At 40.9% G+C, this 25,331-nt stretch overlaps 1 protein-coding gene across 6 annotated transcripts in view; it reads right to left on the bottom strand.

Annotated features, from left to right (window-relative positions):
• nrxn2b (neurexin 2b) overlaps positions 1-25,331 on the bottom strand; it is a 702,861-nt gene that overhangs the window by 529,980 nt on the left and 147,550 nt on the right. For all 6 annotated transcript variants that reach the window (XM_061031595.1, XM_061031601.1, XM_061031599.1 and 3 more), the window contains one exon: positions 23,520-23,537. In XM_061031595.1, the coding sequence (XP_060887578.1) occupies positions 23,520-23,537 (18 nt within the window). The remainder of the gene's footprint in view (positions 1-23,519; positions 23,538-25,331) is intronic.

Below are 25,331 nucleotides of genomic sequence, written 5' to 3'. Positions count from 1 at the left end.
ATTGAGATGCAAGTTGTGAACAATTGTAATAATTAAGAAGAACAGCCAGTTTTCATTAATACACATTATTTACATCCCCTATTCTTATATTGGGGCCTGTGCAATGATGAATTATGGACATTTTAATGAGTAATCAATTCAATTTAATTCAAAAAACTTTATTTGTCCCCGGGGGGCAATTCAAAGGCACACAGAGCAGTAAATTAACAACAGTGCAAGTAAACAAAACATTTTAACCTAAATATAAAGTGTCAATTTAAATACAACTTAAAGCTTAAATGGGATATTGAATCCATCATTTCACAGCAACAACACCTGTGGTTGTCTAGAGTTTGAGCTTAAATTCATAGGTGTCATGTGAATTTGGTTGACATTTCATGAAGTGTTGTAATTTATGAGAAACATGTGCCAAAACAAATGACAACATACTGGTTTAACTTTAGTCACAGAACTGAGAGGGGGTGCTTAAATAATAAATTAAACATTATAACATCTTGCTCGTCCTTTTTCTCTTCTTATCCTTCAGCCATGTTCAATAAAGTTTTATAATGGGAATGACGTGTGGTGGACATTCTGTGACTATACTGTAAAAAAGAGACGTCGCAGTCCTTTATACAATTCTAAAATTCATTCACATGCAAGCTATTACTAGTATGCATGTTCATTAAATCTAAATATTTCAGCTTCCTACAATACTTGTATGAAACACCATTATGACTTGAACAGATGAACAAAACAAATATATATTTAGTTATGACAAAATCAGCAGTAAAACTGATGCAATCTGCAGGAACTCTTAGCCTGATGCTGCTTGCTACAATTGGGAGAGGCTAACAATGCTCACTGTAGCCTTGTTAGCTGTAGATGCTAACTGGTTCTAATTGTGCCTCCTCTGCCTCAACGTCTTGCAGCAAAAGCAGATTATATGAAGAAAAGTATAGAACTTTAAATGCAACGTCTTACTTATCCGATATGCTCGCTCTAAAACATTTAGCAGTATTTTCTTCTAATTTGAATAACAGGAAGTGATGAAGAGGCCAAGAAAAATGATGACATCACATGCTAATCACGCAACACAGCAGGCCTGAATTTGTGACAACCAGCCTGTAGGCCTCATGTGCATGGATTATGCTGCATTGTAACATTAATGAAAAACTCAAGATATTAAGCTACATTTATTCTTATCAGTGCCAAAAGTCAGAAATGTCCGTATGGAAACATTTTCAAGACAAACCTTTGTTTCTCTCCAGCAGAAGAGGTTGCAGCGGTGCCATATTATTGCTTTACTGCGGTATTATCACATACAGCAACTATTACACTCAATAAAAAAAACAGCATTATTATATTACCAACCAATTCAGTTTGTCAGGCGTATATCACAAGCACATGTTCAATTGTGCATCTTTGATATTAAACCATCGAGTGAAGATTTATTGGACGCTGCTCTCTGCGTTCGCTGAACATCAATAAAGTGAAATTCATGCAAATTGTAGCCAAACTGTTGCAGGAGAGAAACGCATTGTGGACATCTGGGAGTATCAATGAGAGTCTCTGCAGAGCCAAATCCACAGAAATGTGTCTATTGCTATGCACTGTGCATCCTCAAAGATGGAGAAAATCAGGCAATATAGGTGCAAATGTGACTGTGGCTGCACCATCCTCACAGCTGTACATCCCCGTTATACACACACAAACACACATTCACGACCACACAAATGGAGACCCCTACAGTCACACAGTGATGAAGATGTTGTGTAAGCCGTGTGGAAGGTCGTCCGCTCTTATGCTCATTATTGCATGCTACACAGTAAAGGCTGTTTGTCGCTGGGGCCCCTGTGAATCAGAGCGGTCCTTGGTTACAACCCTTCGGCATTTATCAAAGGTCCCCTGTGGGTGGCACGGCGTCCTTGGAGGAGTATTCATTCCAAACGGCAAAGTGCACCGTAGAGGTCAACTGCAGATATGTACATGTATTGTTAGGATTACGAGTATGAATAAAAAGGTAACTGTAAAAAAAAATTAAAAAAAATAAAAAAGGACTGTGTAAAGGAATGTGTAAAAGGACGCTCTGTGAACCTCCATTGGTTGATCTGAATCCTATCTTTTGATTTATCATTGCATTAATAATAAAATATGATATGAGCAGGCGCTGTACAGATCAAGCTTTTTATCCTGTTTTTTATTTATTTATTTTAATGTGCTGACAAGAACTTTGGCGCACGCTCAGCAGCTCGTTTGTATCTTCTCATTATTTCTCCACTTCACAATCCATTACTCAAACATTTTCTGAGCTGTCTTCATCACAAGAGGACATCAATTTCTGTAAACCACAGTACACCGGGAAATGTTTCCTGGCTGCAGAAAATGGAGTTATAAAATGTGGTTTAAAAAAAAAAAAATAAACTGGATTAGTACGGGCATCTTGAAGTGAAAATATTCAATAAGAAAAATTGCAAACCAAGGCGGAAAAACAAGCGAGTAAAAGTAACTTTATAAACTTCATAAGATGCAGCTTAATATGTTTGTAAAATTATATGATGCAGGGTTTACATTTTTACATGATCCTTCTTCGAAATAGATCAAAATTAAATTACATTTCCTGGAACTTTTTTTTTTTCCCGGCCAAAAGCTCAAACTTCTGTCTTTCCCGTCATCTCATCCTAACTGTTACTGACATAACGCCGATGTGTTTTTAAGCAGGCCTAAAATGGACGGGATACAAACATTTAAAAATGTTAGTAGGTTTTGGAACAAACTTCTCAAAGGTTAAGAGGGACCGAAGCGTTGTGATTTTTTTCCTAATAAATTAGTGATGCAGAGCAAAAGAAGTGTGTATGATTTTTTCTTTTGAAGTGATAGTTTGTTGATGTTTGTTGTCCTCCTTCATGAGATAGTTGGCTGTGTGAACACCTCCTTTTATGTGGTAATAAAGCAAAATCTGGCGTGATTTAAGTTATTTCATCATAAACTGAATAAAGAAATAGACAGCAAAACACCTCGCCTGAAGTGAAGCCAAAAGATTAAGAGCTTCAGTACTGACTGTACGCAGTGTAGGTCATAAACCCCGCCCCCTCCATGTTAACAGACAGAACATGGACCATCTAAAAAATCTAAGTACACTCCAAATATGTTTCTCTCAAACCTGATTTTATCACGCTAGTTATTATCACAATGTTAGCTTTTTGAAATTACGGAGAAGGTACTTTTTAACTGGTTAGTGATGCTATAAAAGGTGTAAGAATGTGAAGATGATGACCTCGTGCTGTGATGTGTGCGCCGATTAGCAGAGTCGAGGAGGAACAGTGAGAAGAGACTTACAGAACAGTAACACAGAAGAGTTACACTTCTCAGAACTACGGTGGCTGGGAAGTGCAAAACAAAATTACAAAGTGTGATTTGTGATTTCCGGCATTTGGTACATTCCATTTCCGTCAAGATTCTGTCGTTTCTAAATTTGTTTGGGGACGGGTTAAAGTGTTCTGCCACTTGTAAGTTTGTCTCAGCGCCTGTAAAAGTGTTTCACATCTTGTACATTTGTTTTTGGTAAAAGTGTTTTGGGTTTTTTAATTTTGTTTTACATAAAATCAAGCTTTGTAAAAGTGTTTCACACTTTGTAATTTTGTTTTGCACTTCCCAGACACCGTACATAATAATAAAAATAATAATAATAACTTTATTTATATAGCACCTTTTAAAAACACAGGTTTACAAAGTGCTTTGACAAACAGCAAAAACAAGAACAAGAAATAATGGTTTGTTTCTGCTTCAAACTAGAGCAGGAATGTGTTCTGACGTGGACTGTACCAACCCCAGGGATCTTTTACGTCTGATCTTTAAGGCGAATGTGAGTATTTGTAAGTGAAAGCAGACTCTGACTCCAAATGTGCAGTATGTCAGTGACCGTCAGAGGGGGGTATTTTGGCTTCACCTTTACACACTGAGAGCAGGAGGAGGTGTGTTGTCCATCTTTATACATGTGGACAGGTGGGGAAGTTTCTCCAAAGAATGACATCACAATAAGTAAAAACACTAATGGGGGAAATGAAACAGCGTTCCAGTCTGGTTTAACTGTGCACACAAAGTAAAGTGACATTTAACTTGTCAGCATCGTTACATTGTTTTTATTGCTTTTCCTGTTTTTCTGCTGAGGAAATAATTTTAAGATATTAAACTCTGAAGCGGTGTCACTAGAGTCAGATGTGTGGCATTTATATTCTCCATATTGTGTCCAACAGCTGGCAGCCGCACGCATCTGAGTGCATATCAAAAACCTTTGTCATGACCGGGAATGTGTCGTCGCCCGCAAATCAGCTTTACGACCCACTCAAATCAAACTGCCGGGAATGGACAGAGGATATCTTTTCTTTATTTATTTCTATCACTGCCAGTTGTAACGGGGAAGGGGACACAAACACCTGTCAGTGCCCGACGACGCCACATCAGGGCCTGTTTTGAATTCCAGTGGGGTTGATGGGGGCCGGAGCAAAATGGAGCTTTATCGCTGTCAGAAGCTGTCAACGCTTATAATAACAGAGAGATTCTCTGCTGTTCTCCAGCGATGACGAGAATGCAGATATATGCTTCGTTTGTGTTTTAAACCCCTCGTTGTGTTCGTCTCTTTCCACCTAATTTAAAAACACCACCGTCTTCAGAACTGTCCTTTCCCACCTAGACGTCTTTAAGATTGACATAAATGGTGCATTGTATGAAATCCAAATGTCTCTCTCTCTCTCTCTTTCCCTATTTTTCTTATTTCCTTGTTTTTTTTTTACTCCTCCAAACTCCCCTTTTCTGCCTCTCCTCTCTCCCTCGCCCCGTCCTCTCTCCTCTGATCTGTAAGGCTGCTCATGTCTCCTTAAGTCACCCTAATCTTACAACATCAGCTCTGTAATGCGCCTCATTATGAGTGGTGGGCATGGCAATCAGAGTTATAAAACCCCCTCGCTCTCCTGCAAACCCTCGCCTCCCTTAAATCCACTTTAATTCTCGCTCCTGAGTGCCGCGCCGAGGCTGTGGGGGTAGTTTATGAATTCAAGGCCATGAATCCACAATTTTCAGCTTGCACACAAAAAAAAACACACGTTGTGATTCCCAGCATACCCCACGCTGATAAAGATAAAGATGCTCCTTGAACATACGGATTACGTCTTAGAGGTAAATCTGCATCCTTCACAACTCAAAATTAGGGGTGACGTCCTGCTTCCCCGTGCTGCGAACAACAGACTGCACAGGATTTACGCTTGCAGCTAAGTAAAGCTCACAGCCAGAGACAATGTCTTAAGTTATTGCTGGTGTTCTGCAGGCTGTTAACCACATGCATTTTTATTTAATTATCATATCCTGTGTGTGTTTTTTTAGAACCCACAGTCCTCCATATGGCTCATTCTCCCGTGTGACAAAAGGTAAATAAAGCTTTTTTTATGTGTGTGTATGTAGTTTCTGCGTGTCTGCTACTCCAGTGCTAATTAGAAGACACATGAAAGGAGAAAACGCTGGAACGCAAGAAACAGGATGTGTGAGAGCTCCTGTGTGTGTGTGTTTGTGTGTGTGTGGGGGGTTTGTATTGTGAGACGAGCAATGCTCTCACTGCGTTTATTACAGGGTAGACGACCGCATACTTGTACTCTAATTGCATTTCTGCCTCACCTCCTGTCATTTAGAGAATGTGATCTCCCCCCCCCCCCCCCCCCCCCGGTCTCAGCTGTGACTTTGCAGCAGCGCCTGATAAAATGACAAACCCCACCACCTGAATCGATGTTTGTGAAATAAAGTTAACTCACGCTGGGCGGTGAGGATTGGATATTGAATATTCCCGTCACTCCCCTAAACTCGACACCGCAGAAGGTTACCCACACACACACACAGACAAACGCTTTTCTCAAAAAGACTGTACAGTGTCATCTGAGCTCCGGAGTGATTCATCTGAGCTCCGGATGTCGTGATTAGTGGACACAGATTACATAATTTATACCCTAAAGCCACATATCCACCAATTAGTGCCAAATAAACACGACTTTTAGAGAGCAAAGGCAAATAATGTGAGGCTTAAGTTGGCAAACGCACACACACACAGACCTATCACTTTCCCTCCCATGTATGTTGACTAAGCCATCTTCACTTTGCTCGATAATATCGCTGTGTCCACATTGCTTAAGATAATTAAAGCTCCTGTGTGGAATTTGTAGCTGGTAATGAAATGGCCTGAATTTCAAAGTGAAGCCTCTTTTTGAGCTACAATATGCAAAAAGATCATCAGCATGAGAATATATTCTTTCTATGTAGTTCTTTCTATGTAAATCCTGAACCTGCTGCTGGAGGGTCAGTGTCAGACAAAGAATGAACAGCTAGCTGCAGATTGTTTTAATTTCTTAAATTTTATTTTTCAGATTTATTTTTGGGGCTTTTTAACTTCATTTAATAGGACAGAGAGAGCGAGGAATGACATGCGGGAAAGGAGCCACAGGTTGGACCCGCATCCGGGCCGCCCACCAAGAGGACAACAGCCTCTGTACAACCTAATCACTAGGCCATCTGCGCTCCATTTATTCATTTATTTTACATTTTCCACAGCAAAGCTTCCCAGGATGAAACGCTTAGTTAAAAAAATATAACTTTCACATGTCCAGGACAAGATCGACAAACAGATCCGTTTTAAATCTTACTGAACGATCTCAGATTTCTGAATTCATTTTTTTTACAATTATCTTTAAATACATGTTTCAAACCAGAGCATCAACTTGATCCAAGAGTCTCTGATATAATTTATTTTTATTTTTATGCAACATACTTAGCAGGAGACAAATCGTGATGGAACAATAAATGACATTGTGACTTAACCACACATGAGACAGCGCGGAGGTGCTGCCTGTCAACAGGCAAGGCGAGAAACTGCTTGGGGCCCCGTTCCACTAGGGGGCCCCTGAGGGCGGACACACTATAAACCACAGCAGTGGCCCAAAATGTGCAAATTTTCAAATGACAGTAGGAAACCTCCCTGAGGGGGCCCCATCTGACAGCACTTACTAATGCTGTGAAAACCAAAGTTTGTAAATGTAAGTCAACAGCGGTCAATGAAGAGGAATGATCCATCTAAAAGGAGAGAAAAAAGAAAGAGGAGAAAAGAGGAAGACGAGTATGCGTGGGGACACACGGGGTGCACTAACCACTGCGCCCCAGAGGGGACACATTAAGCACTCACACATTTACTGGAACCCACCTCAGAGTCTGTGAGTCTATGAGTGGCCAATGTTTTTTGCCACAGGTAATATTCAATATTTATAAATCATGAAGAGACATGTGAATAAAGATATAGTGAGAGGGACTAAACTCAACAATCGTGTCTTTATTTCTAATTTTCCAAGAAAGGCTTCAGAAACTGTTGCTCACTCTGCTCTGTGTAATCACTGTGTTTATTTCATTAAGCGTCGACTCTGTTGCTTTGTTTGGGCGGCGAGAGAAGCTGAGAAAAGCAGCAGCAGGAGGAACATGCCAAAAACAATATTAAATGGAGAGCACGAATGATTAAATCACAAATGAGTCATTGGAGAGCAGGGATTAGTGAGGGTTTTTTTTATTTTCTTTAATGACACCTCCCGGGTAGATTCTTAAAACAACTGACTGTTTTTTTTTTTTGTTTTTTTTAAGTACGGCCCACTTTATCGGCTGTGACACAAAAGCCTTGAAAAAAGAGAGGAGGGACCCACAGAGGCTGAGGAGAAGAAGAGAAGTGTTACATAACTGTCTCGTCTCTGAAACAAACCTCTACTACTCGTCTTGTTGTTCTATCTCATTCCATTCTGTATCGATTGCAGATTTCACAAGTTTCAGATTTCCATTTGTGGGCGGGATATCACTGTTTTAAAGACAAGAGTCATCTTACTTAAAGGTCAAAGGTTAAAGAGAAAGTAATGTCAAATAGTCAAAATCATATAAAACTGAGTCAACAAAATCCAGTATATTTTATAAATCACAGTTTTTCCCTTAAACTGATCATTTTACTGAACTAGCTTTTACTGAGCTAATTCATCGGGATCTCTACTCAGTTGCGGTGATTTATTTTTTTCCCCACTGTGACGGTTGCATTTCATATTTTGCTTGAAGTGATATTTAGTTCCAAAAGGACTATAAACTTCAGGGCCTGGGGGGCGCTGGTGGGGTAGCGGTTAGTGGGTGCGCTCCCTGTACATAAGCCATAGTCCTCCAAGTGGGCAGCCCAAGGTTCAAATCCGACCTGTGGCTCCTTTCCTTCATGTTATTCCCCACTATCTCTCTCTCCCTGATTTCCCACTCTATCCACTGTCCTGTCTCTAAAATAAAGGCATAAAAAGACAAAAATAAATAGTGCATATAGGTGTGGACTCAATCTGTTGACTTTTCTCCTAAACTTTTTGTCTCTCTATGTTGTCATTCCCGGTCTCATCACCGTACAGCTCTACACTGATTCTAATGGCCGCTTAGCATTCATTTCTAAGGACGTGCACAACCAACGCTCCAAACCACCGCAGGATACGCGAGGCTGATGTCATGCATTCGTGTGCATGTAGTTGAAAGCAAGGAATCTTTTTCACATTGGCTTCCTTTTTTTAAATCAGGTGTCATCATAATGGGCAGCATGGGCAGATGAACCCTCAGTAATATTTAGACATAAACACACAGTTCAATGGAGAATAGAATAATAGAATAGAATAAGTCTTTATTGTCCACCAGAGGTGGAAATTTGCCTTAGGCTCTCCATATACATAAAACAGTATAGAAAACATTCAAACCAACAATAACACGGACAATATAGCAGCTAGATTTACACATTAAAAATCAGTTCATGTAGGATGTTTACTGCACTTGGAATAAATGACTTCTTAAAGACATTTTTGGTTGCCAGAGGGACTCTGTAGCGCCTCCCAGAGCTCAGTGGCTCAAACTGGTAGAAGAAAGGATGGGGGAAGAGGAGGAGGAGAAGAAGAAGGGTAAAAGGTAAGGGAACAATTCTTATTCGCGTCATGTTTATGTTATGTATATAGTAAGCAAATGGCTGCCGTTCATAATTCTGTGTGTGAATGTGTGTGTGTGTGTGTGTGTGTGTGTGTGTGTGTGTGTGGGCACAGTGTACCCACACACACAGGATGACGCACTTTTATGATGTCATCTGTCGTCTGGAACAGATTGGATTTAATTGGTCAGTCGTTTCACAGCCGCATGGCTTCTTTTAACAAGCACCTCTATCAATCACACACACACAGAAACACACACGCAGACACACACACACACACAAACACACGCACAAACACACAGGGGTCCTAGTAAAAACTCAATCATCTCTACTGCAGGGTGGAATATACTACACATCGCACTGCACTCAATGAAGTACACAAAATTTAGTGTGAGTGATTCATATCAAACTGTATGAGGACTTTTAGAACGCACACACACACACACACACACACACACACACACACACACACACACACACACACACACACACACACACACATAACTGACACAGTCTCTTCCTCTCCCCATAAACACACACTCTTGCAGGTATTGGCCCTCTTGTACCCACAATGTTCACCGGAGCCTTTACAGCATGAATCCTATTGTGACTGTGCAGCGATATATCAACCTGAGCCTCGTAGCCCGGCTACGTCCTACCCCAAAGCAGACCCCGTGTTCTCCTAGTTTGCAGGCTTTAGTAGCACTGATAACACTCTGGGTCCACCGGCCCCCCCATTTATCACCTCTAAGTACCAGCCTGCTGGACGCTTCAGTCCACAGCAACAACACAGGGTTGTGGAGGAAGTGGGGAAGGAATCGGGTGTTCCATTGATACCACTTCATTCTCGTAGTATCGGGACAAAATGATCACGGGGATCTGTGCCGAATCCTCAGATAGTGATTACACCTCCAAACCTTTTCACAGACATCAGCATTGTGCATGTTTTGTGACACCATTTTTAAACAGATGTGCACATGTGTGTTTTTTTGTAAGCAAACACGATTAACTGGTGTCACAATAACCGTGTTAAAAGAGAGTATATCACCGCCTTTTCCTAGTCTTGTTGGACGTCAGTCGTCCTGTGTTTGGCAGTCAAATTAAACAGTTCAGTATTTGAATGGTGCTTTTGGCGCATACATTCTGAACGGCCACCACAGAAGCTGGTGTGTCAATTTAAACACTCGTACTGGATAATATACTGCAGACTGTGGACCTCCCACTGAACACGACTCTGATAGAGAGATGCTGTTTTTAGAGCAAAGAGGGGCTAGCAATGAAATCCTCTGCCAGCCTCTGACATCCAAACATCCATCCAGCAAACATTCACACTCTGCGCGGGACCACAAGCCAGGAAACCGGGGTCCTATCAAACCCCCAGCTAGACCGCCATAAAAACAGCAGAGCGGCCGTGAGGGCGGCCTCAGTCACAGGAACAACTATGCTCCTGGCTCCTGTACTGGTGGCTGTGGAGTTGGTTTCTACCGGTTTATGAGCTGGGACATCGTATAAAACCCTGGCTGCTGAGATGGAGGGAATACAATCTCTTTCAGAAGCCATTGTGTCGTATCATGCAGGGTTATAGAGATGGGCTGTGTAGTGCGTAAAGAGTGCAGAAAGTGCAGCTATGACGGCTTTACTTCTCAAAGCTTTTTCAGGACAAGTCACACTTAAATAGTTGTCAAAAAGAACATTTACAACCTTCTTAACAGCATGTTCCTATCGTATGCCAAGCTCTTCAATGGACTCCCTTCTGATGTACCGTTTTCACTGTTCAAATAACAGTGAATGGCAAAGCTGCATCCATTTGTCTTAGTCATGAGAGCCTCGATTTGATAAACAATCAATTTAACATCCATGTTTATGCACCGTTAACACAAACGGCACTAATGAGAGTAATGAAAGTCGAGGCAGTGAAACCAGCGGCCATCGCAACAATCTGGAAACGTGCTTGGGTAGCGTGACAGAACATGAAGAGAATTTCTACATGCCAGTTAAAAACATGCATGAAAAAAAAAGTATCAACATTTCAAAGTGTGGATTATATAGAGATCATTTTGGGAACAAAAACAAAAGCTTTATGTGTGCATAGAGATGCTAATGCTGGTGGTGAGGAGCATTAATACTGCATGTATGGATCATTCCTCTTTACATTTTAATAACTGGTGTATGTGTTGTGCTTTCGCTGGGTAATACTGGACCTGTGCTGCAAAGAGTATGTGTGTTGGTTCATATCCAGACAGTTTTGATTCATGGGCCTCATCCCTCCTATTGGGTTCTCTATCGATCACGGTGGCTGTGGGCTGCTGCTGACCACGGCCGGGGAACCACGGTGCTGTTACGGCTAACAGGTACACAGTGGATACAGCACACTGGGATTTCTGGGCCCCCGCCCCCAGGGTATCACAGGGGCTGGGGGCTGCTTTAGGCATGGCATTTGTTAAAATTATACAGTGATTCATGGAGGGATGATGTCACATGGGATCAGAAGAAATTGGTCACATCAATCAGGGGGTGTGGGTGTTCCAAAAGTACAAAAAGAATTGCAGAAATACTTTTCAGCAAAAGCTAAACACTAAAAAACTAAACACTAAAAAACTCAACACTAAAAGCTGAAACATTAGCCTTTTTTTTTTTTTAGCCCAGCCACAGTTAGATAGTGTTTCACTTTTTTTTAAACAAACAAGTATGGCTATGCAAAAAATCCATACTTCATTTGTTTTTACCATACTGTGTACATGTTTCCGCCCCTAGAATTGGTGCAGTAAATCAGGGCTATTCAACTATATCAATCAGGGGGCCAAATTACCAAAACAGCAAGGACAGGGGGCCAGACAAGCAAGACCACCACAGCAGTACAGAGTGCAAAGCCGTTTATTTTTTTCCATCAACAACACAAGCTTGTGCTTGCTGCGAGCACAGGACCAAAGATGTTCTATTAAACGTGAGCACTGTGCTGTTTTTAATTTTACTGTGACAACAATGACAGTTATTCACAAGTTTCCCCCCCAATTTATAATTTATTACATTTTTGATTGCAAATAGAACTGATCCGCGGCCAGTCTGGTGTCATCCGCCGGCCGGAGTTTGCCCCTGGGTAACCAGTTGATTAGGCCTGCACTAAATGGTTAAAGACATTCCTGTCAACCTGAGTGCACCAGTTATCACAAAGGTGAAGTGAAGTCAGGATTCCTCAAACATATAACATGGTACAGAACTATAATCAATCTCAATGATCACTTATTATCCATGGGTGTGGTGGTGTCTGTATCTGTACTTTCAGGTTGTCTCATCATGTTGATGTGTTTGGGACGTTTCTGTAAAGCTCACAGCATCACTCTGCAGGTCAGGACTTAATGGAAACTATAATCTCTCTTGTGAGTCAGCACAAACATAACTTGTGCATTTTAATGAGACGACGAAATTACTCTACAAAAGGTTTTTTGTTTGTTTGCCAGCTTGTGAATTTGAACAGTCTGTCTGTGTTGGGTCTGTGGAGGGAAGTGCAGAAACACACACACACACACAGTAGGCAGCGTGAGGAGCACTGCATACATACTCACTGCATGTTTGTGCAGAGCTATACAGAACTTTTGACTCATCCTTCTGTGAGGTTCAGTTCTGTATTTAGTCTACAAAGCAGTTTTTCTTTACATGACAGAGATAGTATTTTGCTTTGTGTCCGAGCAGTTAAAAAAAAAAGGACTTTAACATACGCACAGGTTAGATCAGATCTCTGCTGTGGCAAATTACAATCTGATACCAGCTTTACAGTTTAGATTATGCAAGATAGAAAACCAGGAAGAAGCAGCAAAATGTGCCACGAGCAAAGTGTGTCAGAATGATGTATGAACTCATCTTTTAGCTTCAACAAGAAGCAAACACACACACACAGTATTGATGCTAGGATAGAAGTACAGAGTCCAGTGCTTTATATACTCAATACTTTCACAGAGCTCTCCTCAGCGTTGATACTACGACTGCCAGACTCCTAATGATTTGCTGTAAGGCTGCTTGTTGTCACTTTCAGAGGATGAAAAATATGAGACGTGAGAAACAGCAGGAGTGAAAGAGAAACGAGAGGGATTTGGTTCAGTAAATTTGCACAATTAATAACATGCATTATTAGCTTCTGAATATGTTTTAAACGTGGCTGGTAAACCCACCATGTTCCATGTTATTTACAGTTTTATATTTGCTTTCCGTTAATCATCGTCTTATCTCTTTGTGTATTTATCACATGAAGCACTTCACAGTCGCTTCAGACATTTAACTGCTCTCCATTATTGATCAGCTTTATGGCAGACTGATGATAACTGCGATGCCAGGGCATGTGATGATTTACAGATACAGTGTAAGATGTGTCATTTATGAATGTCAATGTGAGTTTTACACTCTGCGAAGCTACAACTCATTTTAAATGTCAGCGGTGTCTTTTTCAAATGGAAAACTCTATGTGATAATTATTTATGATGACATGTGCTGCTGCCCTCCTGGTCAGGTCAGTGTGAAAGAGATCCTGATCTAATTAGGTGAACTACAGTAGAGGAAATAATTATTTGATCCCCTGCTGATTTTGTAAGTTTTTGAAACTTATTTTCGTTTGATCAAATGCAAATTAATTTATAACTTTATGTAATGTTTTTTTCTGAACTTTTTTGGGATATTCTATCTCTGTTTGTTAAAACAAAAGTACCATAAAATTATAAACCTCTCACTTCTTTGTAACAGGTCAAACTTACAAAATCAGCAGGGGATCAAATAATTATTTCCTCCATTGTACCTGGTTAAATAAAGATGAAATTAAAACATGGAAAAACAATCTTCAAACTTGCTATCCCGCTTTTTTTAGAAAGACAAAGGAAGTAGCCATATTTGCATATAAAGTTATAATTTTAAGGCTAAGGGCGTTTTCACATTAGGCATTATGACCGTATTCGAGAACACATGAATCACACCCGAGACCACCTCTTCAAGTGGACTCAGGCATAGTACCCGAGTACGGTACGTTTGTGTTTGCACTGCTCAAATGAACTTGACATTGGGGTCATGCGTACTTGGATCAGGTTTCAGGTCCCGGGTTTGAAACCACTCTATGTGCATCCAAGAAACCCAGGTTTGTACCTCCACACACAGGCAGCAATACAATCTGTTTAAATACTGAATTTAATATAAACTCAAACCCTCTGCACTGACAACAAAGTCATCTGACACTAAATATATTCAGGATGTATTTAAAACATCTAATGAATAAAAAATGAAAGAAAATAATCAAGACACTGAATGAATGTTGTCAATTCTCTCACATACTGAAATCTTTGGGATATGCATGTGTGTGTAGCTGAGTGTTAATGTATGCCATTGGCTCTGGGCAGTACCCAGCAACAGCTGTTGGTAATAAGCGGCGGCTGTTAATGAACGTCCCCTCTAAGCTGTGGAGCTGCAGGACACTGAGGCTGGTCCACAGCAGAGGCCTGGCCCTACACTTAGCAAACACCCCTGCTGCTCCCATAATGCAAGCACATCGCTCTGCCCTTTATTCTCTGACACACTCGCTCCTTCTTTAGCCCCTTGTGGAGTCAAATCAGCCTAATAGATCTGCAATGAGCCTGCCGAGTGTTGTAATGAAGTTCAGTCTGGGGTTGGAATCAAATGCCAAAGTTAAAAATGTGAAATGATGCCGAGAACAAAACAATGAAGGCTCTGGGAGCGACACCAACATTTTTAGGGGCTTCTGGTGTAGTCAGTGGTTAGCAATTAAGGTTCTGCTGACTAATCAGACTAATCTCTATTTAAAGTAAAAATGCAGCATCCATTGGTTGTATGTAGGAATAGTCCGGTGAAGACAAAAATAGGGGGGAGTGTATCCACTGTAACACAATCCAGAAAGCAACTGTCAGCCATCATCATTTCTGTATTTTCAACATGAACTGCACTTCGTGTCTCAAGTTGATTGTGTGACTGTAAACAATGGAAACACACGATAAAGGAAGTCTTGGCTGGAAGTCTCATCACTGGCTCCACTGGATGCCCCTGAAAGTGAGCCTTTGCTCCCAGAGGCTTTATCGTTGCAGTCCAAAAACATGAGAAATGAGAATGGACCTCGAGTGGAGAAACAACATCGAGCAGTGGATTGTTTGCTGCACTTGAATGCAGATGTCAGTCAGGCAGCTGTGTTAGCGTTTTCTTTAATCTACACATCAACTGTTTCTCTGCAAACAACCAAGTGGCCATCATCGGTTTTGGAAATGAAGCCAGTGCAAAAGTGCAAAAACTGCAGTTTGTCTTTTTGAAGCTGGCAGCAGAAGCCAAGGAAACCCCTTTTAAGTCCATATGAAAATGCCCATTTTTACAGCAGAAATGAACATATTTACATCCTGGTTTCAACTGTTTTGCTTTCACAAAGGCTCAGAGTAGTGCACAGTACATTTGCTACAATGTGGGCATGGCTGAGTTGACGGACAGGTGATCATACCAGGAGGGTGAAGGCCCTGACTCAGATCCAGCTTTGTGTTTGATTCTAGATTGATCGAAAGTCTGGCGGAGATAGCATTTCCAAAATGGTGACCACTACTGTTTGGCATCAGAATGCATCTGCAGATACCAATGGACGACATCGATGAGAATGTGTCCATGTTTCATACAGTCAATGCAAACAATCAAAGCTAGCTGAAAGCCTCATACATGACACTAACAGAACTACAGATAGACACTTGGTCAAAATGGAAGGATAAATTGTATTGATGTGTGTTTGTACATTTTTATAGTCAAGCTGCTTCACATTTCTGTGTGTCTGTCTTTCAGGTCTGCCTGTATGCACACAAAAAACATCTTCCGCACTGACATCACCTCCTTAGCATGCTTTGTTCTCCCTGATACTTTCATCTATGTTAGCTGCTTTTCACTGAGTTTTCCTCAAACTATCTTGTAAACACACCTCAGTTTCCCAGGAGATGCAGGTTGTTTCTTTATACTATACAGTCTGTCACAGCCTTTTAGCAAGTTAAAGAATCTCCAGACTCCCTTAGAAACACCACCCCTGTCATCCAAATCAACACATGCACTTACACAAAAGACGCTTTATATTTACAGCTGTGTTTTTAGTGACACAGCCTTTGAAATCCTGAATGGAATACGGGATAACGAGCAAATACAGGAAGAGGGTCTCTGTGCAGTGATGTCTGGACATGGTGGAAAGATTTAGTCACGTTTTCAAACTAAGGAAATCAAACCTGAGTGTTGAGGTACTGCGCAACTTCTCTTTGATTTGGAGGATTAGAGCAGCAGACTGCTCATCGCTGTCTTAACAATTACTCTGAGGCTAATGGAAGCCGATGCCGTTAATCTTCAGACGCTGAAACAGATGAAGATCTAGCAGAACTCGCCATCTCTCATTCCTGGTGTGTAGTCTCATTCTGCTCAGCTGAATACACTGAGCTCAACAATCACACACCATCAACACACCGCCATTTATAACAATCCAACGCAATTCCTCAGCAGTCGACATATTACAGTTTAATTTGTTCGTTTGAGACGAGAGAGAGATAAAATATAACTGCTGCAGGTTTGACTGATTGCTGTGTCGCGGGGGGGGTGGGGGGTGGGGGGTGGGGGGTGGGGGGGGGGGGGGGGGGGGGGGGTTCTCCAGCATCCAAAACAGGCACAAAGTCAGCAGAGCAGTTACACAGTCACTGTCAGCGACATCAACATTTTACAAGTCAGGATTTATTTTTATTGTCATTGGTGTTAATCCAACCTTAACTTTATGGTTTTATAAACTCGGAAAGGAGTCAATCGTGCCTTCTTTTTCCACCTAGCATTGACCGTATGAAGAAGGACCAGAGGGCAGCTATTGAAGATCCTAATGTAAATTAGCTCTTTCAATTGATTACTATTGGACATGAGCCAGAGACTGTATTCATATTGAAACAGCAAGATCACACTTCCATTTTTTCATATTATCATGATTGTTGATGACGTCATTGTTATATAACATGTAGTGCAAAATGGGAACTTTGACTTTAAAATATTAAATTCTTTAAAGATCACTTATTATTATTATCGTCTTCAACAAGTGTAAATAAGTCTCAGAGGTCCTCAAAACATGTGTGTGAAGTTTCTTGTTCTAAATCCACTCTGATCCTGTATTTGATCATGTCTATAAACCCCTCTATTTCAGCCCTGCTCAGAACAGACTGTTTCTGTATCTGTACCTTTAAATATGTAAATGAGCTGTGTCTGACCACGCCCCCTCTCTGGAAGGGCTTGGGTGGGCTCCAGCTTTCTCGCTTCATGTCCTATTGTTTACGGTGAGAAGGCAGACTCAGAGGGCAGAACAAACACCTTGCTGTGGGAGTGTCACCCACCTGGGGGAGGGGCTACTGCCCTTTGTGATGTCATGAAGGGAAAATCTCCAAGCAGCCTGTTTGAGCACACATCTTCTAAAAAAAGACGGAGAGGATGGGCTAGAGACACATATTAGTGTTAGAAAAACATGAAAAAATGATTTTGCATAAGATGTGACCTTTAAGAAATGTTATCACAAAAAATAATAAATAGGTAAAATCTAAAAAAGATACAAATGTAGGCACATGCAGAGCATTTCTGTTGCAAAGTTTGAAACTGTCCTCATTCCTCTGAGAGAAAGAGTCATTTTCAGACCCTAACCCCAGGAGCAATCAATCAAATAAGCTATGGCGAGAAAGTAACAGGCACTAGAAGCAAAAACAGCATTCTGGACGGGAAAGAGCAGACACATACAAATAAATCCAAGAGGAGGAGGAGGAGGAGGAGGTGGGCAGCAAAAAATAACAAACCTGTCAAAAAGAAGTCTGTCAGGATACTCATGGGGAGAGAACGCGCTTGAAGAGGTGTGGAACGAAGACTCAAAAGAACGTCTTTACTACAAGAGGAACATTTTCACAAGGGGGAAGAAGCAATTTACCATCAGCTGATAGAAAGGAATGGATCAGGATGTAGTCCGAATGTGAGATGCATATTAAAGCCAGAGGAAACTGAGTTTAAACTGAGTTACAGTGACACAACAGAGCCCAGTGTGTTCAATCAATCTGAACAAGATAAAGCATTATTACTTCCGCGTGTTAGTCTAATATTTTCCAATCTATAAATCTATATATAGCCATGCATTCTTCCACATTAGCAGGTCCAGGTTTTCCGCTATTTAAGTGGCGGTACTGTTCAGACACAGTGAGGCAGAAAATGGAATAAGCGGTGCCTCAAATGGAGCAAATGAGTGGCCGCTTAATTGTAGTGAGTTAAACTGGTTCCCTGTGGTAAAGGATGAGAGTCAGATGCCTTGAGTAGTAATTATCTCAGGTAGCTATCTCATTACTGTCCTCCTCTAGTATGTAAATGGGGCCACGGGCTCTGTTGTTATGTTGTTGTAAGGGCCATTTTGTTAGCTTCGTCTGAGGCAGTGCTGTTTATCACCAGGCAGGGAGAAATAACTTCAGTACTGGTTGCATTTTCCAGGGATAATGGAGTGTTTTTTTATTGTCTTTGGTCTTTGTGTTTGAGGCTGCTGTAGAAGACTTGTTCAATTAAGTAGCCAGGTCGCTGCTATCAAACAGAACGTTGCCTCAGTGAGCAGCGTTTTAATGATCAAGGTGATGAAAGAAGCTTGTAAATTAAGAAAGTTATGAACCGTTTCACAGTTTGTAGTGGGGCTTTTCATTCATGCCACTGTTAGATCGGAATAAAAACCCTTTATGGTGAATTTCCAGACTTTGATTTTATAAATAATGCTAGACTTTGGGAGTCACAAGAAAACTATGACAGAAATAAAAAAATTATATCTCCAGGCATTGACACATTTTCGGAATAATTTGTTGATGATCGAACATTTTAAATGTGGACTGTGGAGAAATACAAATATGTTCTCCTAAGTGTCACCCTTCAACCAACTAAACTGTGCTTGAATCCCTCATTTCCCTCTCCAAATTGTAGATGTGTGTCTCACAGAGCATTCTTGGTATCATGTGGTGTGTGCAGGCCAATCCCATTGCAGCTTGAAGAGGCTGCTGCTGGCTCTGATTAGCCCGAAGTTGGCATTCAAGGGAGAGCGAGAGAAAGAGACAGAGAGAGATGCTAATCATGTGAGCTGTGGAGAACAAGGCTTCAGAGAGACAGAGACAGACAGAGAGATGATAGACGGAAAGATGTCTCTGCCAGTGCCATTTTATGGAGTCAGACTGAAACTCAGTAAAAGGATAAGGATCTCTGCTTGTAGTGTGCCTGCCAGCCTTTACATCTGAGGACAACAATTACCTCTGCTACTACCTGCCGCATACACCTGGCAGTGAAATCAGGGTGGGGAAAAAACACTTTGCCGTCTAAAAAAATGCAGCTATATTTACCCCCAGCAGAGATTTTAAAAATCTGTGTCTGATTTGAAGCTAGTTTTGACACTCGTTCCAATGGGAAGACGTTATATTGTTCAAAGATCAATTAAGTTGATAATACAAAGTTTGGTAAACGATGGATGGACTGTATTTATACGGCACCTTAATAGGAAGTTCTACAACCACTCAAAGTGCTTTCACACTACATTTCACATTCACCCATTTACACCACAGTCATTCAGTGATGGCAGAGGCTGCTATGTAACGTGCCCAGCTGCCCAACAGAACTAAAACCATTCCAATTCATTCACACACCACTGGCCATGCCACTCAGGAGTAATTGGGCGTTCAGTGACTTGCTTAAGGACACTTCAACATGTGAGTATGAGAGCTGGGGATGGAACTGCCAATCTTCCAACCTTGCTGCTCCTCCATTGTTAGTTGATAATGACTGCAACACATGGATGGCTAAGAGGCTCTGCATTGGACAAAGGATTGTAGCTTCCAATTAAGATAATCAGTGACAAATCAAGTTAAAAATGCTGACCTAAGTTACCTAGATATTTAACATTTCTCTATGAGCAAGCACACTAAGGATTCCTTTCATCCCGACTCCAATCTGATGTGTTACACAATAACTATGAATAAAGATTTGAGAGAAATTACTGAAAGGCTAAAAAGGCTTGCTACTACACTGGATTGCGTGACTCTGCAACGCCATAGAAAAGACAATCAAACAATAATAGCACCTATAAGAAATGAGCAAAGATGGAGGTTCTTCCTGGACTCTAAAAGAGCTAGTTTGAGGTGCTTTGTCAAAAGGAAAGCATGAAGACAATAAATTCACAAGAAAACTCCAAGGCACTCTCTTTTTGAACACTTAATGCCTGGCATTCTTGTGTAAACCTTAAAATCGAAAACATTAAAGACATTTAAATATTTAAGCTCTTATTTATTTTAAAATACTGTAACATCCGCAAGACAGACATAAATAGAGCCCGATGGATTAATCGGCCAGCCGATAATAACGGTCGATATTGGCTCATCCAGTTACTATCGGTATCGACTAATTTTATCGCAGATATGCGCCGATATTACAAGATTTATTCACCGGTCAAAAGATGTTTCATCTGAGCTTCATTATATTACACTAGGAGTTCTCTTATACCAGCAGAGTGTGATTACACACTCAAGCATTATCACTCTCCAGAGTGTCCATCAGTGATGCATGTACATGCACAGTTACTTTGAGCGGCCATCTAGTCTTCATTATACATCTTTTCCACAAGTGTTTAATAACTGCATTTGAGGGATCAACGCTAAAAATGTGTATCTCTACTGATTGAAGATAGATCTAAGAAAGATATCGGCAGATATATGGGTATCGGATTTTTTTGCTCAACAGTATCGATATTGGCATCGAGCCCTACAAATAAATAGCAGCTTGAAAAAGTATGATTAAAGGTTTGTCTCTGTAAGACCTCAAAATCCACTCAAAAGTGGATAAATCCAGGAGCCATGTTGAAGAGCACACTGACACAGAAACAGCTCATATCTCAAATTCAAAACTGATTTATCTCCCTCTTCTCTGCCCGGTGGTCCTAATGAAGATGAAACCCAATTTGCTCTGGCCTCTCCAATCAAATTTTAATTACTTTTTTTCATTATTTCCCCTCTCTAGATCTTGATTCCTGCCGGAGAGGTATCGTAGGTGTGGCATTATAGTATCTCTCTCTCTGGTCTACACTGCACCTGGGGGTGAACATGTCCCCCACCAAACCTTCAGTCCCCACCCGGCTAGAGAGCTGCTGCAGACAGACAAAATGTCACATTAATATTCAGAGGACATCAGATCTCTGAGACAAACAGTCACTGGACAAAGATTTTCAATCCCCCCACCCCACACACACACACACACTCACAAACACACAAAACTATTTACATACGAGTATCCGGAGACATGCTTGAATTATCACAGCTCAGAGGAGGAAATTTCCACCATGGGATTGCTTCAAAAAAATGTTTTTATCATGCCTGTCTGAGAATGACTGCATGTTTTTTCTCATTAAATTCTACACATTCTGCTGTGCTGTAGATTACTGTTTGCAATTCCAAATGCACAGTAGGTGCTGCAGCGAGACAAAGCTAATTATTAGGAGGCGAGCGATAACACTGACACATCACTAAAGTCTGCAGCTGCAAAGAGCTAAGTTTTAAACTGCACTCATCTCGTTCTCTTACTGTTTATGTGAGGTCTCGATACGTCCCATTAGTCTGTCCATCTCCGCTCTCAACCCCCCCTACTCGTCACTCACGTCTTCCACGCCCGCCGATTCCAAATGATATGCTGATGGAGAGCTAGCGTACTGTGACATGTCAGCATATTTACAGATAAAGCCTCCGTGCTGCGTTTTTATAAATGACTTAATGGTCCACAGCACGTGAGGCCCTGAACACAACACGCAGCGAGGATGAAATGGCCATAGCTTTGCATTCTTCTCTCATAAGTTACAAGAATGCCAAGGTCATTTTTATATTTACTAGAGGGGTTACACGAGTCAACTGAAAGACAGTGAGCCATTAATAGTCGTAGGGATATGAATTGTTTGTCGAAATTGCGACCAAAAATCCCGTTCAAATGTGGGAGACACTGAAGCTCTCTGATTTGAAGTCTGATGGGTGAAGCGTTGGAAGCCACTTGAGGTTGAGGAATGAATAATGGGTGGAAGCTGTTTAACAGCATGCTTATAACAGAACGAGTATTTTACTGGAAAATCAAACGTCTGAGTTTGAATTGCTACTAAGCCTCAACATACCAGAATAATGAACTGTGATACAATACTAAAAGTCTAACAATATCGATACCTGTGCTATGGCATTTGTCTCTCTCCTGCATACTGTCTAATCTGCAAAAATATATTGGGAATGATTCCGCTTATTTTCAGTTCTGCTCTCCAAAAACAAAGCTTTTTGAGATGCCAAAAAGAACTCAAAAAGATCAAATGAGAAATGTCTGTGTTTGGTGACCTGCTGCAGTTTTGAGTTAAAATCAGCTGTTCAAAACATGGACGTCGTATCAGTGATTCAGTTTCTTGAGAGGACTTTTGAAGCCGTATGATGGCAGAAGCCATATTGGAAATGCTGTCTCAAACGTACTTTGGGTCGGACTAACAACAGACAAAGAGGTGGAGCTAAGGTGTTTCTTTAGCCTCTAAAAACAGCTACAACACGCCTACCTGTCAGATCAGCCACGCCTCTAATTATGCATAACCCTTAGCCCTAAACGTCACATATTCTCCTCCTTTTCAACCAGTTTAAATAAGTCTCAGAGCTCACTAAAACATGTGTCTTGTTCTTAATCCACTCTGATTCTGTATTTGATCATGTCTATAAACCCCTCTATTTCAGCCCTGCTCAGAACAGGCTGTTTCTGTGTCTGTTCCTTTACATATGTAAATGAGCTGTGTCTGACCACGCCCCCTCTCTGGAAGGTGATGTTGCTTGGGCTTTCTTGCACCATGCATCATTTTAAACAGCTGCAAGGCAGACTCAGAGTGCGCGACAAAGACCTAGCTGTGGGAGTGTCACCCACCTGGGGGAGGGGTTACAGCCCTTTGTGATGTCATGAAGGGAAACTTTCCTAATGGCCAGTCACTTCCACAAAGTTAAGGAATCCAACAAAGAAACTACTCTTTCAGTTCTGGCTTCTGAGAAAGTGTCAGTGCAGTAAAACAATGTAATTTAAAAAAGGGTTGAGCCTAGCTTCTTAAAACGCCTAGTCAGTGAAACCTCTGAATTTGCATTTAGAAAGAGATGCCGTATGAAACTGACAAAGTGAGACTAAGAGTTTTGTCTTTTCAAAGTAAGCGGTTGCAAATGACTTCTTCAGTAACAGCACAAACAAGTGAAAGGTAATTCAGTAAGCAATGTCAAACACCTGCAATGCGTAACAAATGGAAAAGAGAGACGGAACACAAAGGGAGATAAAGATGGCGTTCCATTAGAGAGTTTACCCACTGTTCATTTTGGGTAGAAACCAACCTAATAGAGATTAGTGCTGGTTTGTTTTGGTGTTGCATTGACTAATAAAGCTGCCGTCACCATGGCAGCGGAGGGAGCACATTTGCAAATCAGACATATTTGGCAGAAGGTAAAGAAAGACGAGGACTTACCGACTTGAGATGAGTCACCTGTAGGGGAGGAAAGAAAGAGAGAGAGAAAAGATGGATCAGTTTAAAAATAACAAAATGTCACCTGAGTACACCTGCACACTGACAAATTCTCACAACACAAATGAGACCTAATAAACAGGGAGGAATAGAGTAGTCAGACTGCAATTAGCACAAGACGTCTAGAGGCGTGCTTCTTCACTTATAAGCCTCAACACACAGCTGCTAATTGACATGTCGGAGGAAAAACAACCGGCACGAATGATCAGAAAAGCAGCGTTCACATTTTCTTGATAAAACAGCTCTTAAAAAAAGGTCAAAAGGACTTCTCAGGCAACAACTAACTTATTGGCATTCACTTCCCTCTTCTCTGTGTGCTGCAAATATAACTCCTCCTAGGACTCAGACTCATTAAAAAAGCCACCGTGTTGTGGAGAAAAATACTCTCCCCCTTGTATTTACCCTGTTTGTGCCTTTTAAAACACCAGATTGACCAATTAAGGGAGATTTTTTTTCCCTTCAAAAAAGCAAACCTTTGCTGAAGGAATACAAAATGTAATACATGTTTGAAATATTAACAATTCAAGGTAAGATAAAGAAGAGGGGTAACCAATTTTAAAAACATAGAATTGAACAATTCAGTGGCATATTTGTAAAAAAATACTTTTAACCAAACAGAAGAAGGGTGCGATGTCACAGAGTTAGCTTAGCTTTTTGCTTCTATTTACTCCTGAAAGAATGACATGGCACCAACACTCAGGGAGGTACAGGGAGACTTTACAACATGCACAGTTACTGTGAGAGTGACAAAGAGAGATACAGACAGAAAGAGAGCTAGAGAAGGCTTGCAAGACAAGGATAGTCCAAACATCTCATCCAGCTTCTTTATAAAAAGGAGGTAAAAGCCTGGCTCCTTCTGCATTTGGGTTTCTTCCAATGATCAATGGATCATTCCAGAAAAAAATCATTTTCATAAACATGCACAATATTCATCAGAAATATTGATCAGAGCTGTCAGGTCAAATTCCTAATTAAAGATTGGAGCAGCTCCATCAGTTGGCAGGTGTTAAGTATTGGAGAGAGTATAAAGTAGGTTTTTAAAGATCAATGGAAGGTGGAGGGGGCGTCCAATTAACTTGAGGAACTTTTTTTTTTTTTTTTTGCAGGGAAGTTGACGTGCACACACCACTGCAATTTTGTGCAAGCAGCACATTTTAAAGATGTATGAACACTTAGATTGGACCGATGTGCCTACTTGTTAAACACTCTGGATATTACTTGCATGTTACAAAGCGTTTGATCAGTTTGGCAGTTTTGGGTCTTAAAATGTCTTAAAAATGGAAGAGCACATGGCTTCAGGTGTTTGAAAGTTGCAGATTAGTTAAAGAGAACATGACTTTTAACATATTTTATGTTCATTTTGGATTTTTAAATGAGATGTAATGCTTGATAAGATCTTCAAAAGGAAAAGTAGTTCATTGACATAATTAAAAATATAGTATGTAGATTCCACCACTAGCTCTCAATCAAAACATGAAGAAAAAGATGAGTGGAGACTGGCAAGGAATCATGGGAGTTCTCTCTGCTACCCCCCATGAAAAGGAACCCCGACTAGACCCTAATCAAGACGAACGGGTAAAACCGACCTGAAGAAAAGAATATGTTGACCGTCGATTTATCCGAGTAAAATTGACATGACATTTTTAACACAGCAGCACATACAGCAACAGTACGGCAGCTTTTAGTAGCAGATCACGCTTCCTTATGCAGCGGTCAAAGTGTTTCCACGGCAACGATAAACATCTTGTGTCTCTC

This window comes from Labrus mixtus, chromosome 23, assembly GCF_963584025.1.
Source record: "Labrus mixtus chromosome 23, fLabMix1.1, whole genome shotgun sequence".
Classification (NCBI taxonomy): Eukaryota; Metazoa; Chordata; class Actinopteri; order Labriformes; family Labridae; genus Labrus; species Labrus mixtus.
The sequence above is the reverse complement of the archived record's forward strand: the minus strand, read 5'-3'. Positions and strand labels throughout refer to the sequence as shown.